The 25,894-nt window shown below is 36.3% G+C and overlaps 1 protein-coding gene and 1 non-coding gene across 12 annotated transcripts in view; both read left to right on the top strand.

Annotated features, from left to right (window-relative positions):
* Window positions 1-25,894, top strand: part of DENND1A (DENN domain containing 1A) — a 499,384-nt gene that overhangs the window by 122,871 nt on the left and 350,619 nt on the right. For 10 of the 11 annotated variants that reach the window (XM_069476762.1, XM_069476766.1, XM_069476760.1 and 7 more), the window contains one exon: window positions 5,625-5,668. The exons of the other annotated variant lie outside the window; for it this stretch is intronic. In XM_069476762.1, the coding sequence (XP_069332863.1) occupies window positions 5,625-5,668 (44 nt within the window). The remainder of the gene's footprint in view (window positions 1-5,624; window positions 5,669-25,894) is intronic. 11 annotated transcript variants of the gene reach the window in all.
* On the top strand, window positions 11,874-11,933 carry LOC138388941 (U7 small nuclear RNA). Its single transcript, XR_011234394.1, has one exon. It is a non-coding gene; the product is annotated as a U7 small nuclear RNA (small nuclear RNA).

The following is a 25,894-nucleotide window of genomic DNA, read 5'->3' as shown; positions in this document are numbered from 1 at the left end:
CCAGCCTGGCTGCTTGAAATTGTATTTGATTATATTTTAAATGCCAGTGTTGAGGGAAAACACTAGAATAGATTCATGGTTAAAAATTGTGATGACTCAAAGTTTTTCTGTCTTACAGTCAGAAGACTGTTTAAGAACAAAAAGTTAGTACCTGGAATATATTGTTTTAAAAGTAACAAATTTTATTTGTACGTGGAAACCATATGAATGTTCATTTAAAGTACTTCGAAATGATTTTTCCTCCCAATTTGTGAATCAGAGTCCTTTGAAATTTTAGGGTCAAATCTGCATTTTAGAATCAGTAATTTTTTTGGAAAGAGTAATCTTTAGTTTAAAAAAAATTTAAAAGGAAAGACAACATAAACCTTTTTGTTTCATTGTCAAGGCAAAGGAAAACATGTTGGTGTTTTTTTTAACTATGTAAAACATTTGCAATGTTCTTTCAAAAATGTATTTTTAATAAGTAAATTTTAGTAATTTACTAGAATAATTATGTTCAGTTAAATTGCTAAACTAATGATTCGGGTATTTTACAATATAAAGTAAATGCAGCTGAATTTTTGTAGCTTTAATAGGTTTGATAGTATCTTTGAAGCTTTTTATTTAGCTTAGTCCAGTTTGCAATCATACTATCAAGAAACTTTAATTCTGTATTATGCAAAAAATTAAATTTTCTTCCTGAAGATTAAAAGAAACCTTATTTCTCAGTGTGTTTTGGGAAAGACTCAGTCCTCAAAATGTACAACTTGTTAGACTATTTTCTGAGAGTCTACATGTTTAGTGTGCAAATTTTGAAAACATCATTAGTGAAAGAGCAGTGTAGTGGACTATTATCCCGTTTGCAGCATATTCCCATCTTCTCATCTGGAAAATTAAATCTGATTACAGCTTGGATTAACATTTATGGTTGTGGGGAGAAAAAGATAGTATCTTAAACTCCATGAAATTAAACAATGAGATTATATCGTTTATAGCTAATGTTAAAGTCCCGCTTTTTAAAGGGCTGATTTTGTAATTGTAAGCTTTAAATTTGTTTAATATTTTATCTCTCATTGACTAAAATATCCTAGAGATAATGATTGTATGAATTCAGTAGGCATTAAATGTAATGTTTTCTGCCTTGATACCTAGCATTTTAAAAGTGAAAGCAGTGTAGAGTCCCGTGTTAACTGCTACATTTGCAGTTTCTCTTAAATTACCTAAAAGAGCTCCAGATATAGAAGATAATGACATTTGGTTAGTACGCACGCAGTTGTTATGCGTTTCATGCAAAATGAAGTCAGTGTATTTTTTAATAATCAGTTTAAAAATATGTCACACTTTGACTCTTCAAATGGAGTCATTGGTGTGACAGGGAAACAGGAAAATAATTTGGTAAGATTGTGTGTGTATGTGTGTGTGTACAGACATACTAGTTACTGATGTACAAATGAGCCCTCATACATAACCACAGTACTTTTATGAATTATTTTGCATTTCTGTTGTAAAAGATCTGTCTACCACGTTTTCTAGGAACTTTAAGCCTAAGGCAGAACTCAAGGTTTTGGAGCCTGTGTAAAATAATTTATAGCACCTTTCCACTAAGTCTTGCCCACACTCTTATTCTATTAATTAAACATCCTGTGGCAGTCTGGTATATCTTAAAGATTTAAAAGTATGTATAGTAGAAGACTAGAAAACATAGACTGTTGAGATTGAAGAAAATTAGCCTTTCTTTAAAAAAAGAAAAGAAAAGTATGACGTTTGTTTTGGAGATCAATGTTTTCCTGCTGAGGAGACATAGCCTTTTAAATATGGTCATGTTCTGTGCCTGGATGAGAATGTGTTGTTGGGGGTCCTATACTGAGAAATGACTATTTTAAATACAGAAATGCTTCTTGTGGTCTTCAGAGAAAGTGGTGCACACGTGTTTCTGTGGAGACAGCCTCTTAGAGAGCCATGGTGCTGGGACATCACATTGACATGATGTGAAATGTCATTTGAGGACTCACTGCCTCTTTTGGGCCTATTTGGTTGGTTAAGAGATATGTGGACTCTTTTGAACTATACGTATTGTTGGCAAGATATTTCAAATACAATTTTTTTTGTTAAAATATTTTCCTGGGAGATGATGAAATTGATTTTTAAGTTTGTAAGGCTCTATTACTTAAATCAGGAGAAAGTTGCTGAAAGAGGAGGATAAGGAAAAAAGAGTGTGCTATGTCCCACTGTATTATGCTCTTAATTTTCTGTCAGAGGGGCAATTGTTAGTGAAAAACTTGACATATGCCGATAACTCTATTCTGACTGCCAATTGCCTAAGCAAATTATGTTACTTTTTTCCATGGTAGGACTCTTATCTGCAGATTTTTTTGTGTTGAAAGTTAGCTGTTTGGTGACACTGCATTTGGTGGTGAGCTTATGAATGTGAGAAGGTGTTTTGGAACATTAGCAATTATAGCACTGGATGGTGGATAATGAAATAGATATATAAATATTAGACCGATGCACAGTTTTCCAGTGTATGTTATTTTCCATATAAAGATATAGAACATTTTATAAAATGTTCCCAGACCATTTAAAACTCAAAGAAATGCAGCTGACGCAATGAAATACATAGAGTACTTGTAAAAACATACAGACACGCAAGTGGATTGCTGCCAGACAGAAAATTTAAAGGCGGTTTGCTTAACTGCAGGGTGCTAGATTTTGTACATGTGCCATGCTGAAACTGTTAGTAAGGCGGGTGTTGTGTTGCTTGAGAAAAGCAGATTGTATTTGGACCTTTTTAACTCAGATGTTTCCAATGTCGATATTTTGGTGACATTATGGCATAGTGATTGACTCAATGTGAAAAAAGAAGATTTCAACCTCCTGTATAAAATAGACAGTTTAAGAAAATTCAAACATTATTTGCAGTTTTTGTGTTAATTTTTATAAAATGGCTTTCATAATTTTTAACTATCAGACTGGATCTTTGAGCTAATTGAATGTAACTTTATAGGTTGGACTTTGGTTTTAAAAAAGCATTGCTTTTTTCTTGTTTTTTTTTTTTTTTCTTTTTTTAAGTACTGTCTTGCTTTAAAGAATGTTAAGGACCCATGAAGTTTATTTTTTGTAAACATTAGGGGCCTTAACGAAAAGCAATTAAGTTTTATGCTTCAATCATAATAAATCATAATGCATGTATTATCTTGGAACATTATTCTGTTAAAATCTGGGAATCTCATTTTAAGGATAGCCTAAGGACAGTTGAAGGAATTTAGTTGCCGGTGTTTAAGTTGCCTACCATAGAGGCAGTTTAGGATGATATGGTTTTGAATGGCCTCCATCTTGGCATTCCCATGGTCATCTTTACCCTCAGTGGGTTAAGATAGGTTGATTTTTTTTTTTCATCCATTTTCCTTCTCTTTTTCAATTTTATATTGTATATGTGAATGAAATATATTTTTAAAATATATTTTATTATAATATGATTTCTTATTAATACAATAAACTAAAGAGATTTAAGAACCTTCTCTCACCTATGTATAAGAAACTTATTTTTTTTTAATTGAAGAATATACTACAGATTTTGGTTTCTGACCCTTATCCCTTCACAAAATGGCAATAGAAAAATAGTCTTTGGTTTTATTTTCATCAGTGCGATGCTTCCCAAGCAACACAAACTACTGCAAGAAAGAGGGCATGATATTAAAGAATTATATGTGAGTTATTTCTGTATGAAGTTTTCTAGTTGAAGAATAAATATTAACCATGTGTCAATTGGAAGAAAAAGAATAAGCCTTAGGTGATTTTGTGGGTTTCCCAACCTCTGTTTTTTTATGTCCCTCAGTGGCTTAGAGTTGCATGTTTTTGGTCTCTGGGCCAAATTTTAAGTTATTTATATATGTTTTAGGAATTATAGCCACTGCCCTCTTTTTTTCTGGCTCCCTTGTTTCCCTTCCTTCACTCCCCCTTTACCCTCCCGACCCCATTGCATACTTTCAGAGATTTGTTGGGCAACAGGCTGCCCCCCTTTGTATCCTGCTGGCACATTCTTCTCTGTAGGCCTAGTACTTTTCCTGCCACGCTGTTGGCACCCTCTGGCCTCTGTCTCCCAGGGCTGAGTCCTTATGTGGTTTTTTTTCCTCAGGCCAAATACAGGCAGCAGCTTCTTCCTTTGGCCCACCAGGCAGCCCTGAATTGGTACTGCGGGGACATTACTCCAGAATTCTACTAGTCACAGTCTAGATCCATCATTGGTCCCTTCCCAGTAGCTGAAGATGAGGGTGAAGAAAGAAATTGATCCCCAGTTTTTAAGCCAACCAGAAGACACCTCAAGAGCTAAACTGGTTTGCAGATAGTTTCACCTTTTTTGCACTACCCATTTTGGGAAGCACTACTTTCGGTATGACCTTTTCAATATTCCTGCTTTTGTTGGCTAGCCTTGGGTTTTAGTGAGTAACATCCGTGGGCTTTAATGACTTGAAAACTGGTATTTCTAGGATTTAAATGTAATATGGGAATAGGTCCTTAGTATTTTCTCTTCTTGATTCTTCACGAAAGAACAATGAACTGCATTTCTGTATTGTGATTTGGAGAATTTTAACTTTTACATGGATTCGCTTGCACAGAGAAGTAAATTAATGTTTTAATGTGGTTTTTAAAGATAGCTATGAAAAGTAAATAGTATATGTTGTGATCATTGTTAGAGGAGAGACCCTCATATACTGTGCTTTTCCATAAGCCTTTTGAATTGATACATGATTTCTCAAATAGATATTATTCTGATCACTCCCCTTAATGTGTCTCTGAGGACTCAAATCTTTTTCTTATTAGAAGAGGTTGAATGTTTTTGTAATCAATAGTAAGTGAAGTGCTAATAGGTTTTAATTAGTTCACTTCTGTATTGACTTAGAGAAGATGGCATTGGATTATCTTGCAGTTATAATTGAAGAATAAAGCGGTCCCTTTAGTAATTCCATTTTAAATAGATGGTCATGAAAGGTATTTTCACCTTTGTATTTTTATAGTTTCTGAGCAAGTCTAAATATATCAGATGAAATATAATTTCTCATATATTTTGTTTACACCGACAAACCCAAAGCATTGATTCTGTTTTGAAGAAAACTTTGTCTAGTTTTATCTGCATTTTCAGAGAATTCATAAGCATTTAGGGAAGGATATATTTTATTTGTAAAAGCGGTGAGTTTTGCGTTTGTTCCTTGGAAGAATTCTTCCCTCTCTCCCCCTCTCTCCCCAGTGTGAAACTGCTGCTGAAGGTGGTTTATCAAGCACACATCTGTAACTATGAAAAGGAGGTTTCTGATTAGAGAAGAAAAGTCAAGCAGGTTTAAGACTCATTTTCTCTGGAAAAATATATTGAAGGCAATTTGCAGCTGGCAAGATTTTTGCATTAGGTAATAGTCTAAAGTTAACAGTAGCATCAGGTCTTTAAAATTTTTCTTTTTTATATTTCTGGAGGAGGGTAATGGGAGTGCCTTGCCGAGTCCTTCCTTGTGCTCATCAACATAGCAGCCTCAGCTGCCCCCCTTGGATCCCCTGCCAGGGCTGCTATCATCTTCTGATCAAATATTAATGTGTGATCCTCTGCTTGCTCACTAATCCAAAGCCAATTAATATTATCTGTCAATTATTTACAGATCCTGAGGTGCAGAGGCAATTCCCGGAGGACTACAGTGACCAGGTTCGGAATGCGTAATTAATTTTTTACATGACAAAATTTATTTCAGAGTTGTTCAACATATTATTACTGTTCTTTTTACTGAAAGAGATAAATGAATTTTTAGAAGGGAAGAAAAGCAGTAATTAGGAACCAAAGACAAAAAGTAAAACATATTGGATTAGGATTGGAAATATTGGTGCTAGATTTGGGGTGTTACCTTGGGGGGTAAAATGCAGAAAGTAAGGAAGAAAACCTGTCACAAATTTTGCTTCTTACTTTGAGGTGTGTTACAGTCTGCAGTTCGTTAGGAAATCCTTTTTGCATTGCCTGTAAACTTTTGATTTTTTTTTTTTTTAATGCTGTTTAAGCAGGCAAGAAGCAGTGTAATAAAAAAAGGAAGGAGGAAGTAAGTTTATAACATTTCCTGGAATTTGAAATAGATAATGAACTATGTGTTATGGTAATACTGAAAGGAGAAGATACATATGCTGGGATGGTCTTTAGGGTGAGGGTGGTTCTGATGACGGCAGTGAAAGTTGAGGTTGGCCAGTTGGTTCTGCCATCTCAAATTTCGGGCATTCTGCAAGCATAGGATGGCGTGGAAGGAACTATTTTACTCACAAAACAGTGCTGAAGTTCTGATGTTGCTCTCTTCTTTATAATTAGTTCTAGGTTATACATTCAGGATTCCAGTTTCTATCTTGAGAAATATTGGAGATGTTTTGTAGCTTATTTTAGGCACCTTACATTTTTAGTTCAAATATGTAATTTGGTGTACTTTTTAAAGCAGTTTTGAAATAAAAACATCCTTGGTTACACTGAATAAGACAATTTTATAAAACCTTTCACATGTGGGATATTGTACGCGAAAAAAGCATGTTTCTGAAGTACATCCATTTAATTTTTTCTATTAAAAATCTTTGAATCAGGATTAAGTAAAATGGAATAGCAATACCCACTACAGTGGTAGTAACACCTTTGCAGTGTGGCCTCTTGTATAGAGAGTAAAGTATCTGATACATCTTTATGAATAAAGGAGACATAATGTGACCAGGAATATAACTGGATAATCACTATAATGAAATGCTTTGTAATGAAATTTTATGGTACAAGAACACAAGAGAACTGATATGGTTTGCTTTGTGTCTGATCTCAAGACTTTTAAATCAGATTTTAAAAAATACTAGAATCTTCCTACTCTACCCCTTCATGTTCTATCAGGAGAGTTAAATTTTTATTTTGCCTTAAATTACTATGGGATTGAGCCCTTTGGATTTAAACTACACAATCCACAGATTATAGGATCTTTTCATTAATGATTTTTTTTCTTTAAACAATACCTATAGGGTAGAAGATCTTAAAGTATTGTTTAGAATACACTGGAGGTTATTGCTTTTAACAAATTTATTGTTCTTGGCCGGGCGCGGTGGCTCACGCCTGTAATCCTAGCACTCTGGGAGGCCGAGGCGGGTGGATTGCTCAAGGTCAAGAGTTCGAGACCAGCCTGAGCGAGACCCCGTCTCTACTAAAAATAGAAAGACATTATATGGACACCTAAAAATCTATATAGAAAAAATTAGCCGGGCATAGTGGCGCATGCCTGTAGTCCCAGCTGCTCGGGAGGCTGAGGCAGTAGGATCGCTTAAGCCCAGGAGTTTGAGGTTGCTGTGAGCTAAGCTGACGCCACGGCACTCACTCTAGCCTGGGCAACAAAGTGAGACTCTGTCTCAACAAAAAAAAAAAAAAAAAAAAAACAACAAATTTATTGTTCTAAAATCTTGTGTCTAGGTAAATAATAACCTTTGTGGCCCCATGATCTGAATTACCCAGTGAGAGAGAATTCTGTAGGAGAAAACTTAAAATGACATAGTTACCATCTGGGTCTATTCCTTTAAACATAGTTTCCTACTATATCTGAAAGTTTTTGAACAACATGATTTCTTTGTTAGGGTAACTTTTAAAAACTGAGTGGGTAACATGTTCATGACAAAAAAATGTAGAAAACATAGGTAAAGCAAGGATAAATTTTTTAAAAATGAAAGAAACTACAAATCATCTGTTATTTTGCTACTCAGAGATAATCACTGTAACAATTTGGTGTTTATCTTTCCAGGTTTATTTCTCTGAGTGCACATGTACGTTTGTGTGTTTGAGGAGAGCATATATGTGTGTGTATGTATGCATACATGTACATGCATATGTGTGTACGGAGAGAAATATAGACTATTATTAATTCCATCATTGCATATGGAGCTGGTTTACTGACAGATATTATGTTATGAACTTCTCTTTAGTTTGGTTAATGGATGGCTTTACAAGTATTTCATATATTGAAACTGAAATAATTAAAATGATAATATGAACCTAAACAGTAATGATAGCTTTAGTTATTTTAAAGGTACACATATGATAGTGGTATTTGTTTTCTTTGTTTAGATCAGAGACATAGTTTTGAAATTTGGAGAATGATATTTAGGGGCTAGAGGTAGACTTATAAGACTGTAGGCATCTCTGCCTGATTTAGCATCTCTTCTGACTTGACACAAATTATTTCCCTTTTTCACTTCATATAACTCAAGAAATGATTAATGAAGGATCTGCTTTGTTTTTGGACACATACCTCTAAATTCCCAGAAATTTATTTGAGAGTTGTATCTACTGGTAAAGAAAATGAGAACTGCATGTTTCCTATTTAACTTTTTATCATTTAGGTCCTAATCTTGTATTTTTCTTCTTTGCATTTGTTAGATTAAACCAAATTATTTTTTCCTATAATGTACCTATTATAAAGGAAGTCTTAGAAATATTTCTGTTACATACAAACCTTAAAAGCGGAGTATGCACTTAATCTAGACAACATTTCTAGTATTAAAACATTTATGTTGTAATCCATAAGGAATATCTGAGATGCACTTATTACCACACATGTGCGCGTGTGCTCGCGCACACACACAAAAATTCCCTCCAAGTTTTTCTTCTCATTCGCCTAAACTACCAGTGCTTGTTTTTACATATAGTGTATTTCCCATGTACCAGCACACTTGATCAGAGACGCTTGCTGCTGCTAGATGTTTTATTCTGTGTGTTCTTTGTACCTTACAGTAAAAGAATCTGTCACAAATTATTGTGGCTCACTGCTTTAGAAACTGAGAAAAAAGGGAGGTTAGATTGACATCTGTGACTGAATAATGATGACCAGCCTTTTGGCTCTCCTTGAGCCACAAAGCTAGCACTGCCTTTAGAGTGGAAAAAGAAGTAAGAAGAAAGGGGAGGGATAAAAGAGAGTTACAAATCTGTGGTCCCGGAGATGTATTACTGTTGGGCCAGTTGTCTGCGTGGTATGATAATCCATTTTGATCTTCTCTGTCTTAATTGTCTGCTAAAGACAAATGGGCAGTAAAAGTTCATCAGTTTCATCTTTTTGCTTCTCGTTTAGAAGCAGAATAAATGATCCATCACTACAGAAGAAGCCTTTCTTTCTGTCACGGAAGTAATGCAGACCCAACACGTTTTATTAAAATGTTTTCCCCTCATTATTTCAGTCCTCTCAGCTCTGATAGATCTTACTGTTTCATAAAAAATGTAATCTGAAATGTAAATAAGGGTCTTGATACAGAAGGAAGAAGTAATGAGCAGCCTGAGCCACATTTTAGGACTCTTGATTGTAATTACTGACAAAGTGATTTCTCTGTGCCCCATTTTTTTTCCTCCTTAAGTTGTCTGTGACACCCTCAGACCACAATGACATCTATGGTTTAAAACCATTAAATCACTGTAGCACTCAATATTTCATTTAAAAATCTGGTAAGCCTGCTATCTTTAAACCTGAAAACACAGGCTTTGTTAATTCCTGAAAGACATGCAATGCCTATATTTTTTAAAAGAAAAAAAAAAAACAACAAAAAAGGCAAAAACAAGGTCTTTTCAGGGTTCATATTATTCATCTGCTTTTGTTTAATGTTTAGCTAGTTTAAATGCTAGCTTAGGACCTTGACTTGAATCTGTATTTTTGAAAGACCTTTTAATAGCTAACTTATAAAATTTTCTTAAATTATATATCTCCTAAGTATAATATGAAATAGTCTAAAATTTCTTTTTAGGGTTAAGGTTACTAAATTACAGATATAATTTTTGAGTTACTATAGGTTTGGGTAGCTTAGACTAGATTCTTTTCAATCTCTTGCTATATAACTCTAGGTAATATGGCTCTTAATAAAAGTCTGCGTCATAGAAAAATTTTGTTAAGGAAGGATATAAGCATGATAATGTTTAGGTTATTAAATATGAAATGTCTAATTTCCTTAAGTACAAAGTTTGACAGTTGAATTCTCTGACATTTCACTTTGACGTTTCTTACTTTATTTTTATTGTGAAGGTACATCTTCAGTCTTTCAAACACATGGTTTGGCTTGTGATTATCTTTCAAGTTTTTTTTAGAGCAATTTTTGTGAAACCATGAATAAGTCAAAAATTCGTGTTATTTTCGAATATGAGTTCCGTCATGGAACCGATGCTGCGCGGACAGCTTGAAATATCAACAAAGTGTTTGGGAAGGATGTGGCTAATGAACGCATAGTACATCGATGGTTTGAGAAGTTCTGTTCTGGTGATTTTAATCTTGAAAATGAGCCATGTGGGCGACCTGAGACCAAGGTGGATAATGATGAGCTCCAAGCTGTAGTGGAAGTGAATCCATCTCAACTGACATGTGAATTAGCAGGAAAGTTTGACGTTACTGTTCCAACAATATTGGACCATTTGAAACAAACTGGCAAGGTAAAGAAGCTGGATAGATGGGTTCCATGTGAACTAAACGAGCATCAGAAGAGAAATTGTCTTGAAGCTTACCTTTCTTTGCTATCATGACGTAAAGGTGAACTATTGCTACACTGTATTGTTATGTGAGATGAAAATGGATTCTTTTTTTTTTTTCTTGAGGCAGAGTCTCACTCTGTTGCCCTGGCTAGAGTGCCGTGGCATCAGCCTAGCTCACAGCAACCTCAAACTCCTGGGCTCAAGCAATCCTCCTGCCTCAGCCTCCCGAGTAGCTGGGATTACAGGCATGTGCCACCATGCCCAGCTAATTTTTTCTATATATATCTTTAGTTGTCCATATAATTTCTTTCTATTTTTGGTAGACATGGGGTCTCCCTCTTGCTCAGACTGGTCTCGAACTCCTGGCCTTGAGCGATCCTCCTGCCTCGGCCTCCCAGAGTGCTAGGATTACAGGCGTGAGCCACCGCACCTGGCCAATGGATTCTTTTTGACAGTCGCAAACATTCAGCACAATGGTTGGATAAAGATGAAGTGCCAAAACACAGTCCAAAACGGAATATTCATCAAAAAAAAGCTAATGGTGTCTGTTTGGTGGTCTAGTGCTGATATTATCCATTACAGCTTCATGAAACCTGGTCAGTCAACGACAGCGGATGTCTACTGCAACCAGGTGAATGAAATGATAAGGATACTTGCCAGTAAGTAGCTGAGACTGGTCAACAGAGACAGGCCAGTCCTCTTGCAAGACAATGTCATCCGAACAATGCTGCTCAAACTACAGAGGCTGGACTTGGAAACTCTCTGTCATCCACTGTATTCACCAGACCTTGCACCAACTGACTATCAATTCTTCCAGGCTTCGGACCACTTCTTGCAAGGAGAAATACTCAATTCTCAACAAGCTGTGGAAAACACCTTTTGTGATTTCATCACCACTCATTCTCCAGGCTGCTTTGCTGCTGGCATAAGCAAGCTACTGTTAAGATGGCAAAAACTGTGTTGATAGTTTAGGCGCATACTTCGATTAATTGTACTGCTTCTTATTTGAGATATAATAACTAAACTCTTGATTCACAATTGGACATTTTATATTTAATGACCTAATATTTCTTTCCTTTCTAGAAATGGTTTCTCAAAGATATCAACATGTCAATCAGACATTAAAAATAAGAAAAACATGAATATCCTTCCCTGCTGAAAATAGTCTTGTAGTTAATTAAGTGGATTAATAATTATTCTACTGTGTTTACTGTGTTCATTCATAATTATGGAAATAATTGGTAAAACTTTACTTATTGTGATTAGTGCAGTTTTAATGAATACTAATTGAATTAAGGGAAAAGAGGGTAGTTTAATTAACATGTTAGCAAACTATGGTCACCACTGTCATCAAAATCCCATTTTTGACTTCAAAACATTATATAATTTTTCAGATTAAAAAACAGGAGCCAAGTGTTACAGCTGTTTTAGAATTTGTCTAGCACGTTTTCCGGTCCTTACCAGAACCCTCCCCCGACGCTAAACAAACAAACAAACAAACAAAAAACCCAGGAGCCTTTAGTAATTATGTATAGTATGGGTTAGTTTAGAATAAGGATATAGTAACTCATCAGAGAGAAGATTTCCATAAATAGTCTTATAATGTGTCAAGTATAATAGGGTATTGCATATACCATTTTAAAAATATTAGTGTTATAATATGATTACTTCTAGTACCAAAACAGGTAGAATTAATATAATAATTTGTTCTTGCAATTGTACTGTTTATAGCCCGTTTGTTCTAAGAGTGGCAATTAGAGTTGAGTGTGCTAGAAGTTGCTTCTCCAGTGTGCTCATGTATTTTTTGATGGAATACAGTGAGTGTCTTAGAGCTCTGAAAGAAAGGTCTGAGCATACTTATCCACCCCTGTATATGTAGATTGCTGTTTAGAGTTGCAGGTAATTTTTCTTTCCACTGGCACTGAAACAGGTTATAATGAAACCAACAATCTTTATGCATTTATAGAAACTGTAAAAACTTTATGGAAATCTTTATATAGAAACTAACAGTGTTTCTTGTACAAGCTCCATAAGCAATGTAGAAACATGGTACATTGGGAAAAATAAAAAGGTGCCCTTTCTCTTATGGTTTTATATTGCCTATGTGATTTCAAAATTTCACTATAGGCAGTTAAACAAATTATAAAAACATATATCAACTATATACTAAAAAGGAACAAAAATATGTTGCATAACTCAGGCTAATTGTGATGGAAATTGGCATTTCTGAATTACATGTAATTGCTTAAATATGGAGTTTTCATCTGTTCATGCTTGAGGTATGCTCTAAAAGAAAACATTTCTTAAGCTCATACTCACAATATAACCTATGTAAATCAATTGGAAGATTCTGATTAGAAAGACAATAGAGATAATATTTAAACAGGACATACCACTTGTTTGTTGATGATTATCTCAATCTTTTGGTTGAGCTCTTGTGTATGAAAACTTTCATGTTATTTTCTCCTAAATTTTGATTAGCCAGAGACAAAACATTTCTACTGTGAAACTTGTTCATACCCTGATTCATAGAAAGAATACTATTTAGTAAGAAAATTGCAGATATAATCCATAGCTCTTAAATTTTTTTGTTACTATGAAAGGAAGCCTCATTGTACCGACATTGTATAACATGCAAACATTTAATATTTATACAAAGTGTAACATAATATTTGTTTTTTTCTCCATCCTTATTAGGCAGGGAAACATAAGCAGCAGTGTGCCAAATCTGTATAAAATGTGACATTCATTCCATAAAGTTTCTCCCAGTTTTTCTATAGTAATTTGTTTTAGCCGTAGATCTTCAAATTGGAATTGAGATTTTGGGTTTGTATTCACCGAGCTCACAAAGAATGGCATTGGACTTGGGTGTATCCCATTTCTCTTGGAAACTATTCAGCTTTCTTCTTTTTTCCATTCTTCTCCAAAGTGGGTGCTGCCATGCTTCCAACTTACTCATATAGCCTATCCACAAATGGTGAGGTCATCTTTGATCTTGAAACTTTTTATGTCACTGTATACCGTGGAACAGAATTTATGAATTTGAGTCTCATCCAAAGGGTTTGCCTATATAAGGGTCAAATGTATCCCATTTTAAAATGGCTCCGCAACCTGCTCTTCAAGAGACCAGTGTACAGTTACAAGTGAAGATATATTTTCTGATTTTTTTCCCTTCATGTCTGATTTTGGTGGCAGAAACAGTTTGGGAGATGAGGTTTGATTTTGTGCATTGAGTGAGATTGATTAAGTATGCTATCTTCAGACTTTGAGCCAGATGTTATTGTACCAGGTAAAGAGGAAGAGAGAGGAAATATTTCATCTCTCTTTTTGAAGCAAATCACTGTCTACTAGGCTATAGGTGTAATGCATGTCTTAGGGTGTTTTGATGGTTTGTGGACCAATGGCATAGTCAGAACACCTGAAATTGGGAATGTCTCTGAAAACTAGGACCTTGGGATGGTAGTGCCTCCATGATCACTTTCCTGCAATTTCTTGTTCTTTGTCATGTGACGCCAAAGAAGTTAGTAAAGTTAACGAATGGTATAGAGAAACCCAGGCAGAAAGTCTTGGAGCTGTCCTTAAAGAAGGTTGTCTTTTAGGCTTGTTTTAGATGCGTGCTTGTCCAAGATTCACTGTTGATTCTTGGGTTTTTCAACCTCTTGCTCAAAAAGGTCGCTTTCCATATTTCTTAGTAACTTGGCAGTCTAGAATCATAGATGGAAATGTAATTTTCTCATCCACAGGTACAAACTCTCAATATCTTCAGATCCTAAGACTTGGGAGCCAATTGTTAGCATGATAGCAACAAAGCACCCTGCTGAAGCAGCTTTCTTGAAGTGGCACATCAGTATCCACGATTGCCACCGATTGTAGCTGTTTTTGTGGACTGTATTACAGATTTCTAGAAGATTCATTGATTGCAAATGTATAGATGCATCCCAGATTGAACATCTGATTCTTTGTATATATTTTAAAGTGTCCCTTGGTTGATGATTGGCTACTTTAAATGATTCATGGATGGGTAAAAAATAATCTATCAGGTGTTGCCTCTTATTTTTCCCTGTTTTGTTACAAGTCAACTTTATCATCTTGGACAAATGTCAAAGTGCTTTTTGAAGTGTTTGCCGAAGAAAAACCGCTTTCTATGTAAGAGGTGCTATTCTGTAATATCCATATCCTGAGTTTTTTCCCGTTTCCAGAAAAGTGTGAATTTAAGAATGGGATAGGATTAAACTGGCTTCTTAATGAAAATGTATTTCAACCTTAAACATTTAGTGGAACTCAGTTGAAAAACTGAGACATTTTCTGACTTAAAACTCTTCTTTTAAGTTGAAGGTTTCTTCCCAATTTGGTCACTCCCCAGCTGTTACAGTTATATAGAAGGAACTCATTAAAAAGACACATTCTTTTTGAGCCATTCTGTCTGAAAGCATGCCAAGCTATACAGCTATGTTGTACTACTACTTATTTGAATCTGACTCTGGGAAATGGTAATTATGCAATCCTTACTTACACATTTTTATGAGAAGTATTCTTTTGGTTTGATTCTGGCTCCCAAAAAGCCCCACTAAATTTTAGGTGTCTGTAAGTACTATCGGACGGTCTTGTTTCTAGTGAGTTATGCAATGATTATAACTGAGTAGATTATGTCTGCTTTTGCGAGCTGTAGTCTCTGTCTTATCTTTAGCCTCATATAATCAGTCCCTCTTGCTCTTTGTTTGCACGTACAAGTTTGTAGTCACCAAGTCCTATTCATTATCCTTCTTAAACTGCTCTCTTGTTCATCCTGTTTCTCCTGTTTCCCTCTGCATTCACACTCTAAGCTTCTCTCCTATGGACTCTTCCCAGTGGCCTATAATCCAATGACCCTGCAGTCATTATCCTTCTTAAGATGGCTCGAGATACCTAAAACCTAAATCAAATCGTAACATTTCCTTTTTAGTCAAAACTCTTGATGGTTCCCTGGCATCTTTAAGATCTCCAAATTTCTTAACTTGGATTTAAGTCTTATCACAATCTGACTTTGTCCCAACCTCTCGCCTAGTCTCCTGCCACCTCCAGCCCAGTCATAGAACACCTCTCTATTTCCCAGTATGCTTTGCTGTTTCCCTCCTGCGTATTTTTGCCCAAACTGTTTTCATGGTTGGAATGTTTTTCTCCCTTTTGTCCCCCCACTCCTACCTCAGTATACTTCTGTTCATACTGCTTGTATCACCTTCTCTGTGAAACTTGCCCTAACTGAATTAGACACTCTATCCTCAGCTCTTGGAGAGCACTTTGGAACATTCACTCCTTATGTTGTATTGTTTATATGTCTGTCTCTGTCAATCTGTGAACTCTTCAAGTATAGTAATGGCTATAGCCAGTGTTAGAAACCCCTCTTAGCAGCTAGGATAAATTAGGAGCCCAGTGAATAATATGAGGTGTGATACAGGCTTAATTGCTAAGCAGTTAAGATTCCAGAAACGAGAGTGCAGAGGCATGATAGTGGTGATTAAGAGCATGGACTTTGGAGCCAGACTATTTGAGTTTTAATCCTAGCTCTGCCATTTACAGGAATTTACCATTTTGAGATTTAATTTCCTGACCTGTAAACTAGAGATAGTCACAGTTAAGACCTTCTAGGATTGTTCTGAGGGTGTAGTGATTTGAAATGTGAGAAATGTTTAGAATAACATCTGACATCTAGTAATAATCGATAATTAATATTGTCTCTACTATTATTAGGGATAGACTAAAGGTAGCCGGGTAACCCTGTTTTGATGCCTTTTTTTTTGTCAGGTGTTAGGGTTGTGTACGAGAACCTTTGCCTCTAGAATTTCAGACCGATCCATGGAAGAATTTTAGAAAATCTTCCCTTTCTAAATCCACGCTGTTTGTTAACAAAATTTAGAGAAGTCATGAAGGTGAGAGAGAGTACTTTGTCAGGCAAAGAAGAGATACAGGCTAGACGTAGTGGCTCACACCTGTAATCCCAGCACTTGGGAGGCTCAGGCGGGAGGATTGTTTGAGCCCAGGAGTTTGAGATCAGCCTGGGCAACATAGTAAGACCTCATTCTACAAAAAAAAAAAAAAAAAAAAAAAAAAAAGCCTAGCGTGGTGGCATACGCCAGTAGTCCTAGCTACTTGGGAGGCTGAGGTGGGAGGATTGCTTGAGCCCAGGAATTCAAGGCAGCAGTGAGCTATGATCACCCCACTGCATTCTAGCCTGGGTGACAGAGCGAGACCCTGTTCTAAAAAAAGAAAGATACAGAAACAGTTCCTAAATATTTATGTTTTAAAATGTACTAGGAATATAAAAACTCTTTAAATGGTGATAAAGGGGCTTCAAATAATTAATTTTTCTTTATTTTATTCTAGTTGTGAAATCTGTATGTTGAGCTTCCCATGTTCAAAACCTCAGAAATTTAGCAATGGATACCACTGTCCTTGGAAATGAGCCCGTTTGGTTGTATATGGTATTTTTGTATTACTGTGGTAGCTTTCATTTTAAAAGTACTTATATGCAGTGTAGTAGGATTAAGATTCCTCTGGCTATCATAATTTCAAACTGTGTAACTTTTGTCAGTTTTGGATTTCAAATATGGTATAACGTGAAGCCCAGACTGTGGGCCAGTATGTGTGTGTGTGTGTGTGTGTGTGCACGTGTGTGGGCTTACACATAGAGCAGGTGGGGGGCCGGTGGGTAGAAATGAAAAGGTATTTATAAAATAATTGAGATTGCCTTGTAAAGAAAATTGAGCTTGTCAGAGATAATTTACTCACATATCAACCTTGTAAATTATATGATTTCATGTTTCATATTGCTTTTATCCCTGTAATATTCTTATCTAGCCTCTTTGTCTAGTAAATACTGATTCATTTTTCATAAGTCAGCTCAAATGTCACCTTTCACACCCCCCAGGTAGACTTGATAATACCTCCCTTTTGCCTTTACCATATTTCTATCAGAAAACCTAAATACTTCATATACATTGTTTATGTATCCTCTCCCTTTCCCAGGCAGAAAGTCAGAGACTCTTGCCTGCTTCATGTCCAAGTCTGTAGGACTTGGCGCTGTGCATGGATGTTAGGCCAAATATTTGGTATATAATAATAAATAACTGAATAGTGTTCACACTGTGATCTTTGGGCTCAGCATCTGAACTAGGTAAGATAAACCAAAACATATTAATAGATTTATTAAATCCCAACTTACCTAGCAGAGACTTAACCAGAGGCTTAAGATTCATGTATTTGAACGTATTTTGAACATGATGCCTCTTTATGTAACATCTAATTTTAAGAGTATAACCTATTAATATAAATTGTTGAGAATGTTATTTTTAATCAGAGCACTCTTCCAACCTGCCAGATACATATCATTTCTGGGTATCTAAACCCCTTGGCAAATTGAGAAATATTTTTGGATTTTTAAAAAGCATCTGTTGTAATACACAGATTTAATGGCAGCTAGAAATACTTTTCATTATTCATGTCTCACTTACTAAGAAATGATGTCATCCCCCCCTTAAATTTTTTAAGTGATTTTTTTTTTTTTATGTTTGGCTCAAAGAAAATTTAGAAGACAAATATCCCCATGTTATGTGAGGTTGACTTTGGATATATCACTTTGGGCAAATGCATTATGTTTTCCACCTTATTTTCTAAATCTGTAAAATGAAGACATAGTACTAACTTTGTGGAATTGGCAGGAAAAGTAGTCATAATGCATAATACCTGAAATTTGTCTAGTTCAGTGAATGTTTTCTGATGTAGCATAAGGGGGGAAAAAAAGAGAGGGTTTTGATGCTTCCATGTAATTGATGATGTCTGATCTTGTATTAAGGCCTAGAATGTAGATAAGTTCTTACTATGGATAAAGAGCCTGGAGTCAAGTGATAAAACTAACTCTTCTAACACCACTCTCCAATTTCCCAACATAAGGCAGAAAAAACAGCTGTTTATTCTTTTGTCACCTCCAGACAAGCCATGGTTTCCCTCTCTCTGGTAACCACAGTATCCAATCCAATATGCTTTTGAGACTGAAGGGAACACTATAATTACACAGAAATCATGGGCATAACTGGGATGTTCTGGGCAAACTTGTATGTGAAGTTACCCTGCCCTAAGACCCTATATCAGAACCTCACGAATCTTCCACTCCACTGCTGCAGTTGCAGAGTGAGGTGGGAGGAAGTCTGCAGCTTTGTTCCGCATGGAGGGCTCCTACTGCACAGCCCAAGCTCTATGAGTGTTTGTGACTGTGAGACAGAATGCTAATCACACAGGGCTGGAGATTGAGAACCTCTCTTTTCCATAGTTAGGCAAGTTACCTTACCAATCTACCTGAAAATAATTTTACTCAGGTCTCAAGGTTCATGTTATCTATAAGAAGGTGATAATATCTGTATAAGATTACTGGTAGGATCATTGAGCATATGTAAAACTTCTAGCTCAAGACCTGACATATAGTAGCTGCTTTATTAGTCCCTTTCTACTTGTCACTTAACCACCCCCTGCCCCCTGAGAAAAGCCCCCATTGTTCTATGAGGAACAAGAGAAATGCTGAATAGATTAGTTTCATAATCAGAAGAAACTTATATAAGTCAATGTAGCTACTTTATACGCCTAATTCATATATTATTAGGCAAAAATGTAATTAGGTATAAATTATAAGCCATTGACAGAAATGACTAATATTACATTTTTGCAAACTTTAATAGTCTTCTCTGTTCTTTTCATTTTTTATGTCAAGAATAAATATTAACCTTAAAGTTTGATTCTCTGATCAATTTAAATTGACCCGTGTCACACTGCTTCCTATGACAGTGAAACAAGGCATGTGGACTGTTCGCATAGTTCTTGGCAATAGAAAGTGTTCAGTTAATGTTACTTTTTTCCCTTCTAACTCTCCAGACTATCATCCAGTCATTTTTTTCAGCACTGTCATTCACTGGATGTTTCCTATGTGCCAGGTACTCGGCTTAACACCGACAGTGGGTATAATCCCCACCTTTCTTAACTCAGTCCAGTGGAGAAGACACACCTGTACATATATCTTCTCAATTCCAAGATACACATTTTAGCATCTCTGAAATTGGAATGCATCTTACAGTCAGTGGTATATCATTTTATTTGTAGCATTTTTTTCCCCTAGTGATACTTAAAAATAATAGTTTTATAATCATTGGCTTCTTAGATTTAATGATATATTGCAATCAAAAGTTACGCGTGCTTTCTTTGTATACAGGAAAATGGACTTTGGGAGCTTGGAAAAAATACCAGATATAAGGAAGCAGGTTTTGAAGAGAGATTTAGGATGGTCCTGTTCAAAAGGGCTGCAGTTCCTTTGTTGCTCTCCTTGACCACAGCCACACTCCCTGTTGCCAGGGTTATTAAGGTTCCTGTGTAAGGCGCCTCTTCCTCCCCGGAGGCCTGATGGGCACCCACTGGGATGTTTTCTCCCCTCCTATAGAAATGTAGGGCCCTGAGATTATGGTAAGTTTGTTGCTAGAATGGTAAGAACAGCATTGGGGTGATAAGCTCACTGAGAATAGCCTCTGAGTCCACCTGGAGTCTGGAAGACTTGGGGGAAGATGCAGGGTTTAGAAAGTCAACTGCAAGCAGGATGTAAAAGGATCCAAACCCTTCAGTGACTTCTAATGTACGACAATAAAGCCCAGACTCCTTAACCTGCCCTATAATGTCCTGAATGATTTGGCCCCTGCCAACCTGTCTAGCTTCATCTACCATTCTCTCTCTCACCTCCTCTGCTTCAACATGCTGGGCTGCTTTTAAGTTCCTGGAATGTGCCAGGGGCTTTTGTTATCATGTTATTACTTTTGCTTCCCTCTTCCTCTTCTTCTCCCAATCTTTGCCTGGTGAATACCTGTTGGTTACTCAGGTCTTAGCTCAAAGTGTCACTTCCCTGAAGGCCTTTTTTGCCCCTTTCATCTAAATTCAGGCCCCTGCCATTTTGTCTACAGCACTCTGTTCCTTTGCAGTTCCTGTGGCAGTTTGAGTTAGGTATCCATATGTTCTTTTTTATAGCATCTGTCTTTCCAAGGAGAGTGTAAGCTCCATGTGGTACAGGGACCATATCTTGCTTGGTCACTGCTTTATCCCTGGCCTCTAGCACATTGTCTGGTACTAAATATATTATCTTGCTTAGGGAAATATGTCAGTTTTCTAAAATGACTTTAGAAATATAGTACTTGATTTCAGGGGCTTCCTTGTCCCTTGCTTTTTTTGCTAACACTTGGAAAGATTTTAAGCAATCAGAAACTTTTCTTCAGAGGGTTATCTTGAAATTGAACAATAGTGACAGATATTTGAATCTAAGTCACGTAAACAGATCCTCAGTCTCCCAGCAAGTATTAGTGGTGGTCTGAGTTTCTTTCTTGTTTCGATGAGGTGAAAGGGATTAGCAAGCGGCAGTGTACCGATAACCTAGATGACGGGTCCGGATTTTAGACACATTGAGCTTGAAGTGCCTGCAGAAATGTCCAGCAGGCAGTTGGAATAGGAGCCTGGAGCTGGAAAGGTGGTTCTGAAGTGAAGATGTGAATTTGAGAGTCACTTACCTAGTGCTGATAATTGAAACTCAAGTGTAGGTAAACTATTAATAGAGGAGGATGCAGAGAGAAAAGGAAGAAGATGGTTTTGGGAAACACGTTTAAGGGAAAGGAGTTGATATCAAGTAGTGAGAGAGGCAAGAGGAGGCCCTTTTATGTTCTTCATCTAATGGAACAATGGTGGACAAGTGACGTGTTTGAGTACAGCACCAGGAAGGGCTTTCTCCTCCTTTATTACTGCTTTTAAAAATATTACAAGCAAAACAATCTCAAATTGAAGAGTTCTCAATAATCCAGAGAGTGTGAATTCATTTATCTATCAAAAAAAACCCTGGACCTTACCTGTAGAAGTGAATTAATCTGAGAAGGAATTGTTTCTATGAGGAGTCCATGCCACAAAACAGTTGTGAATTCTGGGTAGTAGAAATGTGTTTCATTTTAAATCCTTTGCACTTTAAAAAATTTTCTGAAAAAAGCAAGAGCATGTTTGTTTGCAGTAGGCATTTGGCTGTTTAGCAACAATCACATGTGAATTGTTGGATCACCGAAGAACCAGCATGATTGGCATTGGCATTTTACCTTCTAGGAATTTTTGAATTTGAGTTTTTGGGTATTAATGAGTTTGTTTGGGTTACGTTGTTTGACTAGGTCCCTTAGCACTCTAGATCAGGGTTGGTAAACTACAGCCAGTTGGCCACGTCCTGCCTGGGGCTGTTTTTGGTATGGCCTCTGAGGTAAGATGATTTTTTACTCTTTTTAAGGGTTGTAAAAAAAAAATAGAGAAGAATATATGATAGAGACCTTAAGTGGCTTGCAAAACCTAAAATATTTACAATTTGGCCCTTTGGAGAGACAGTGTGCTCACTCATTCTTCAGGTTGTAAGTTGTATATGAAAGGAACCCAAAATTTCATAGGAAAAGCTCAATTGATGTCTGTAATTCCAGAATGTCTTGAATGTCTTAGGGCTTTTCGTTTAAATAACGACTTACCTGTTGAATCCTGAGAACACATTTCCAGTGGTGATATGTGCGCTTGTTTGATTGAAAACTGCCTTGTACGACTTGACAGTACAGTCAGAGGGCAAAAGGACTTCTGTACTACGTGGTATCGCAGAATAGTTCTGGAAAGTGTTTGAACCTATTCTGGTACCATTGTTGTGTTTAGTTTATCCCAGGCAGCCTCAGGTAAACACTAGCATGCTATGTTGGAACAAGATATACAAAATAAAACCAAACACATGGGAGTGTTTGGCCCTCTGAAGAGACTTTTTTTTTCTAGTTGCAAAATATTAAAATCCTTGAGCGTTAGATTTTAGAAAACTTTTTGAATTCTGTAATTTTTTATTTCAATAGTGTTTTATATGACCTGCTGTCTTTGTAATGAGATGTCATCAATCTGTTCTGAGTATAAAATTTCTTCAATCTTAATTCCTTTTATATCTTTCTATCAGAATCTGCAACTTGTAGGAAATAAAAGTTAATTTCAAATGGTTCTGGAATTGGAGATGACTACTGAGTGAGACCCTGTCTAATCAATTGCTAAATAATTCTCAAAAGCGGATTTGATATTTACATTTGATTTTCATATTCTGTTCACGGTGTTTATTGATGGTGTATAACATCCGCTGCCATTGGATAAATAAAGCCTATTGTTTCCTTTTCAACATTTTAAGCTATTATTCTCATACAAGAGCTAATAAGCAGAAGGTTAGGCATATTACCAAACTATGATCCTGTCTATGAGAAGAAGCTAGGAACCTTGATTAATAGGCCTTGTTAACTGATGTTTCAGCTCCATACTGGTAGTGCTAGAATAATTTGTATAAACCAAGCAGTACAGATTCCTTATTTTAGCACTAAGACTTACAAAGGCTTCTTTTAGCAGCCTTTAATTTTGTACTTATGTATGTGACATAGCCTGTGGCTGTGATAGCTGCTGTGAATCTGCAGTTGTTTTGGGATGAAAGGAAGAGGCAGCTGGAAACTCGGTAGCTACATCTAGCTGTCTACCTAGAGAAGGCCTTGATTTCAAGTTTATCTAAACAAGCTCGACTAATCCCAACTATCTAGGGGGATCCACTGTCAAAACAAGCAGCGTGGCCCTGAGGCAAACACAGCTATACAGAAATGAAGGCTGGGGCTTCCAATACTCTGATGACTGCATACTGGAGGCTTTTTTCCCCCCTGAAAGAGGGTAAGAGAGGTAGAATTTGCATAATGCCTTTTCATTGGAAACTTTTGGAAAGCTGACAGACCTTCAGCTTATAGATCTGTAGCCACAATACAGAGTCTATAGGAGAATCCTTGAATGACCTAACCATATTGAAAGAAAATATAAAAGCGTCCAAGTATAGCTAAGTGAGAGAGGAAAAGAGGCTGATGCATTGTCTAACATCTGCTGTACTTCTCGTTAGTTTTGTTCTTTGCTATTCTGTGTGGACTTTGGAGAAGCCTAAGACAGCCTAACATGAATCCTATAATCTTCCTTCTGAATATTTATGTAGCGTGCCAGCTTCTAAGCTGTCCTTTGCGTTTTCCTACTTCCCCCTCATTTTCATGCTCTCAAATGAGGCCAACATTTCAAAAGCTAAATAAATGTTTGTGAATGTTTATAAAAGATTTGCATAAATTTGTCCTTGTCTGACAAAGATCACTTTTTTCTTATGCCAGTTCTGAAAAAATTTTTTTTTAAGGTTTTGGTGCTTGTCTTGACAACAAAGTCCTGCATCCCAGAACAATGATTGCTGATTAAGTGGGTATGCAATTGTGACTGAATAGGCTTTCAAGATACTGGGTAAAAAGACCTATCATCTGAAGGCTGAATTATAGAATTTAGAAAATGTTATCAGAAGTACACATTTAAATCTATTTTTTGGTACCATGTCATTAGGTAAGACAAAGAGTTCTTACAAGTTAAAAGAAAAGTATAGTCACCTACTGTTTAAAACATTCTCCTGTATAAATTTTAATAATTAGAATGTTTCGGTAACTCAGAATACCGCTTTTCTTTCTAAAATAATTTTTAGACCTTTAGGTGCTTTTTGGAAACCATAAGTCTACCAGTTGTATGTGTTAATATGGTTGCCGGGGCGATGATCAGAGGGAATTTACCAGGCAGTCCTTTAAGACATCTGAATGCTCAATCATACCTTGAGAAAAATATAAACTACATGAAATGTGTGTTAGGGCTTAATTATAGGACGCGCGAGCGCGCGCACACATACACACACAGCGCCCAGACACTTATGCCACCGATGTGTTTGCTGAATTCATTTATCTTTTAAAATTAGAATGGATTTTGTGGGGTGGCAGGGGAAGTTGTGGGTAGAGGTGCTAATTTAGTTCAGAGATATTCGAAGATTGGCAGGAGAGAGAGGTAACAGCCAGTTCTGTTAGTCCTTTGGTTGTATTGGTTTAGAGGTTTAAGTTGTCATTAAGGCACAAACTAGAGCCACTTCTCTGACACAGTTTTTATCACATCTGCTAGGCTTGTGTCCCAAGAGGAGACGTGGAGAGCAGTGAATTCAGCATGGGCCCATTATCGACTGCTTTTTCGTGTGTTGTAAAAGGAGTGAGACCTCGGGGAGGCTTGGAGCCTCCTCCCGTGTAATGTCCAAGTCAGATTTGAAGGACTGGTGGCAGGAAAGCTTTGGCCTTGGGGTGTGAATTCTAAGAAATAGAGGCACAATTAAGTTTAAAAAATTCAAGGACTTTGAGCTTGATAATGAAAGATTTTTTTTTTTCTAGACTAATGTGAGCAGAAAAGTTGCCCATCTGTGCACATTTTTGTGTGCATTTAAAATATTTAAAAGCTGACAGCTTTTAATATGCTTACAAAATAGTATTTCTATCAGTGCTCTTTTTTTTTTTTCTTTTCTTTTTTAATAGTATCATCCTGAGGGCAAGCTGCTGCTTCAGTGAAATCATGTTTGCAGTTTTACTGTTGGGACCCTATTCCTTTGCTGTGTGCTGACTTGTGTCCCCTGTCCCCCCCTTCTTTTTAGAAATATTGATCACATAAATGTTCAGATAATAGGAATTAAAATACGTAAGGAAATGAACAAGACAATATTTCAGATTACTACTATTGAGTCCAAGGAATTACATTACTGATGCCACCAAATACCAATTGTAAGAGGTCGTAACCAAATCATTTCTTCATTTTGGAAGTGCAGTATTGGAAACAAGTGTTAAGAATTTTATTGGCATTTAACATTGACCTTATAAGCATAGCTCTCTCATGTCCAACCACTTTGCTGTAAGGTTTAAAGTTACTATGGGGAAATCTTGGAAAAGAGGATGTTATATAATACTAAGTATGGTTATGAACAACTTTGTTTTAGGTAAGAAGTTTTTGAAGAGAGGGAAGGATGCAAAAGGATAAAGTAACTTTGTTATCTTAAAAAGTTTTTAAATAAGATCCAGTATTTTTACTTTGGATTTCAAAGGTCATGAAGATTTATACTTAAAAGTAGTTTTAGAAGTGGCTCTTCCGTTGCTGAAAGCCTTCCTTTTCTGCACTTAAAGTATATATGCTACATATTCATAGAGTATGATGAATTTCTTTATTATAATTTAATCTTGGAATTACAACATTGATTCTGTATATTAGATATTAAACAAATCAGCATAATTATATGTATGACCCAAAATTAACTAAAGTTTATAAAAAGTAAACTAGGGGTAAATATTGAAATGTACCAAAGAAAGGAAGCAGACTCTGCAGCGTTTGAGCAGTGCTGTTAGAAACTTGACCCGGCTTTTATGTTTGGGTGTTGAAAGGCCTTTCTGTAAAATCCTTTATTCAGAGCTTCTTTTTCTCACTGAAAAAATAAAAATTTGGTTGTAATTACAGTGTGGATCTTAGGTTTGACTC

Source organism: Eulemur rufifrons, chromosome 7, assembly GCF_041146395.1.
Source record: "Eulemur rufifrons isolate Redbay chromosome 7, OSU_ERuf_1, whole genome shotgun sequence".
Classification (NCBI taxonomy): domain Eukaryota; kingdom Metazoa; phylum Chordata; class Mammalia; order Primates; family Lemuridae; genus Eulemur; species Eulemur rufifrons.
This window is presented reverse-complemented; position numbering and strand designations above follow the sequence as displayed.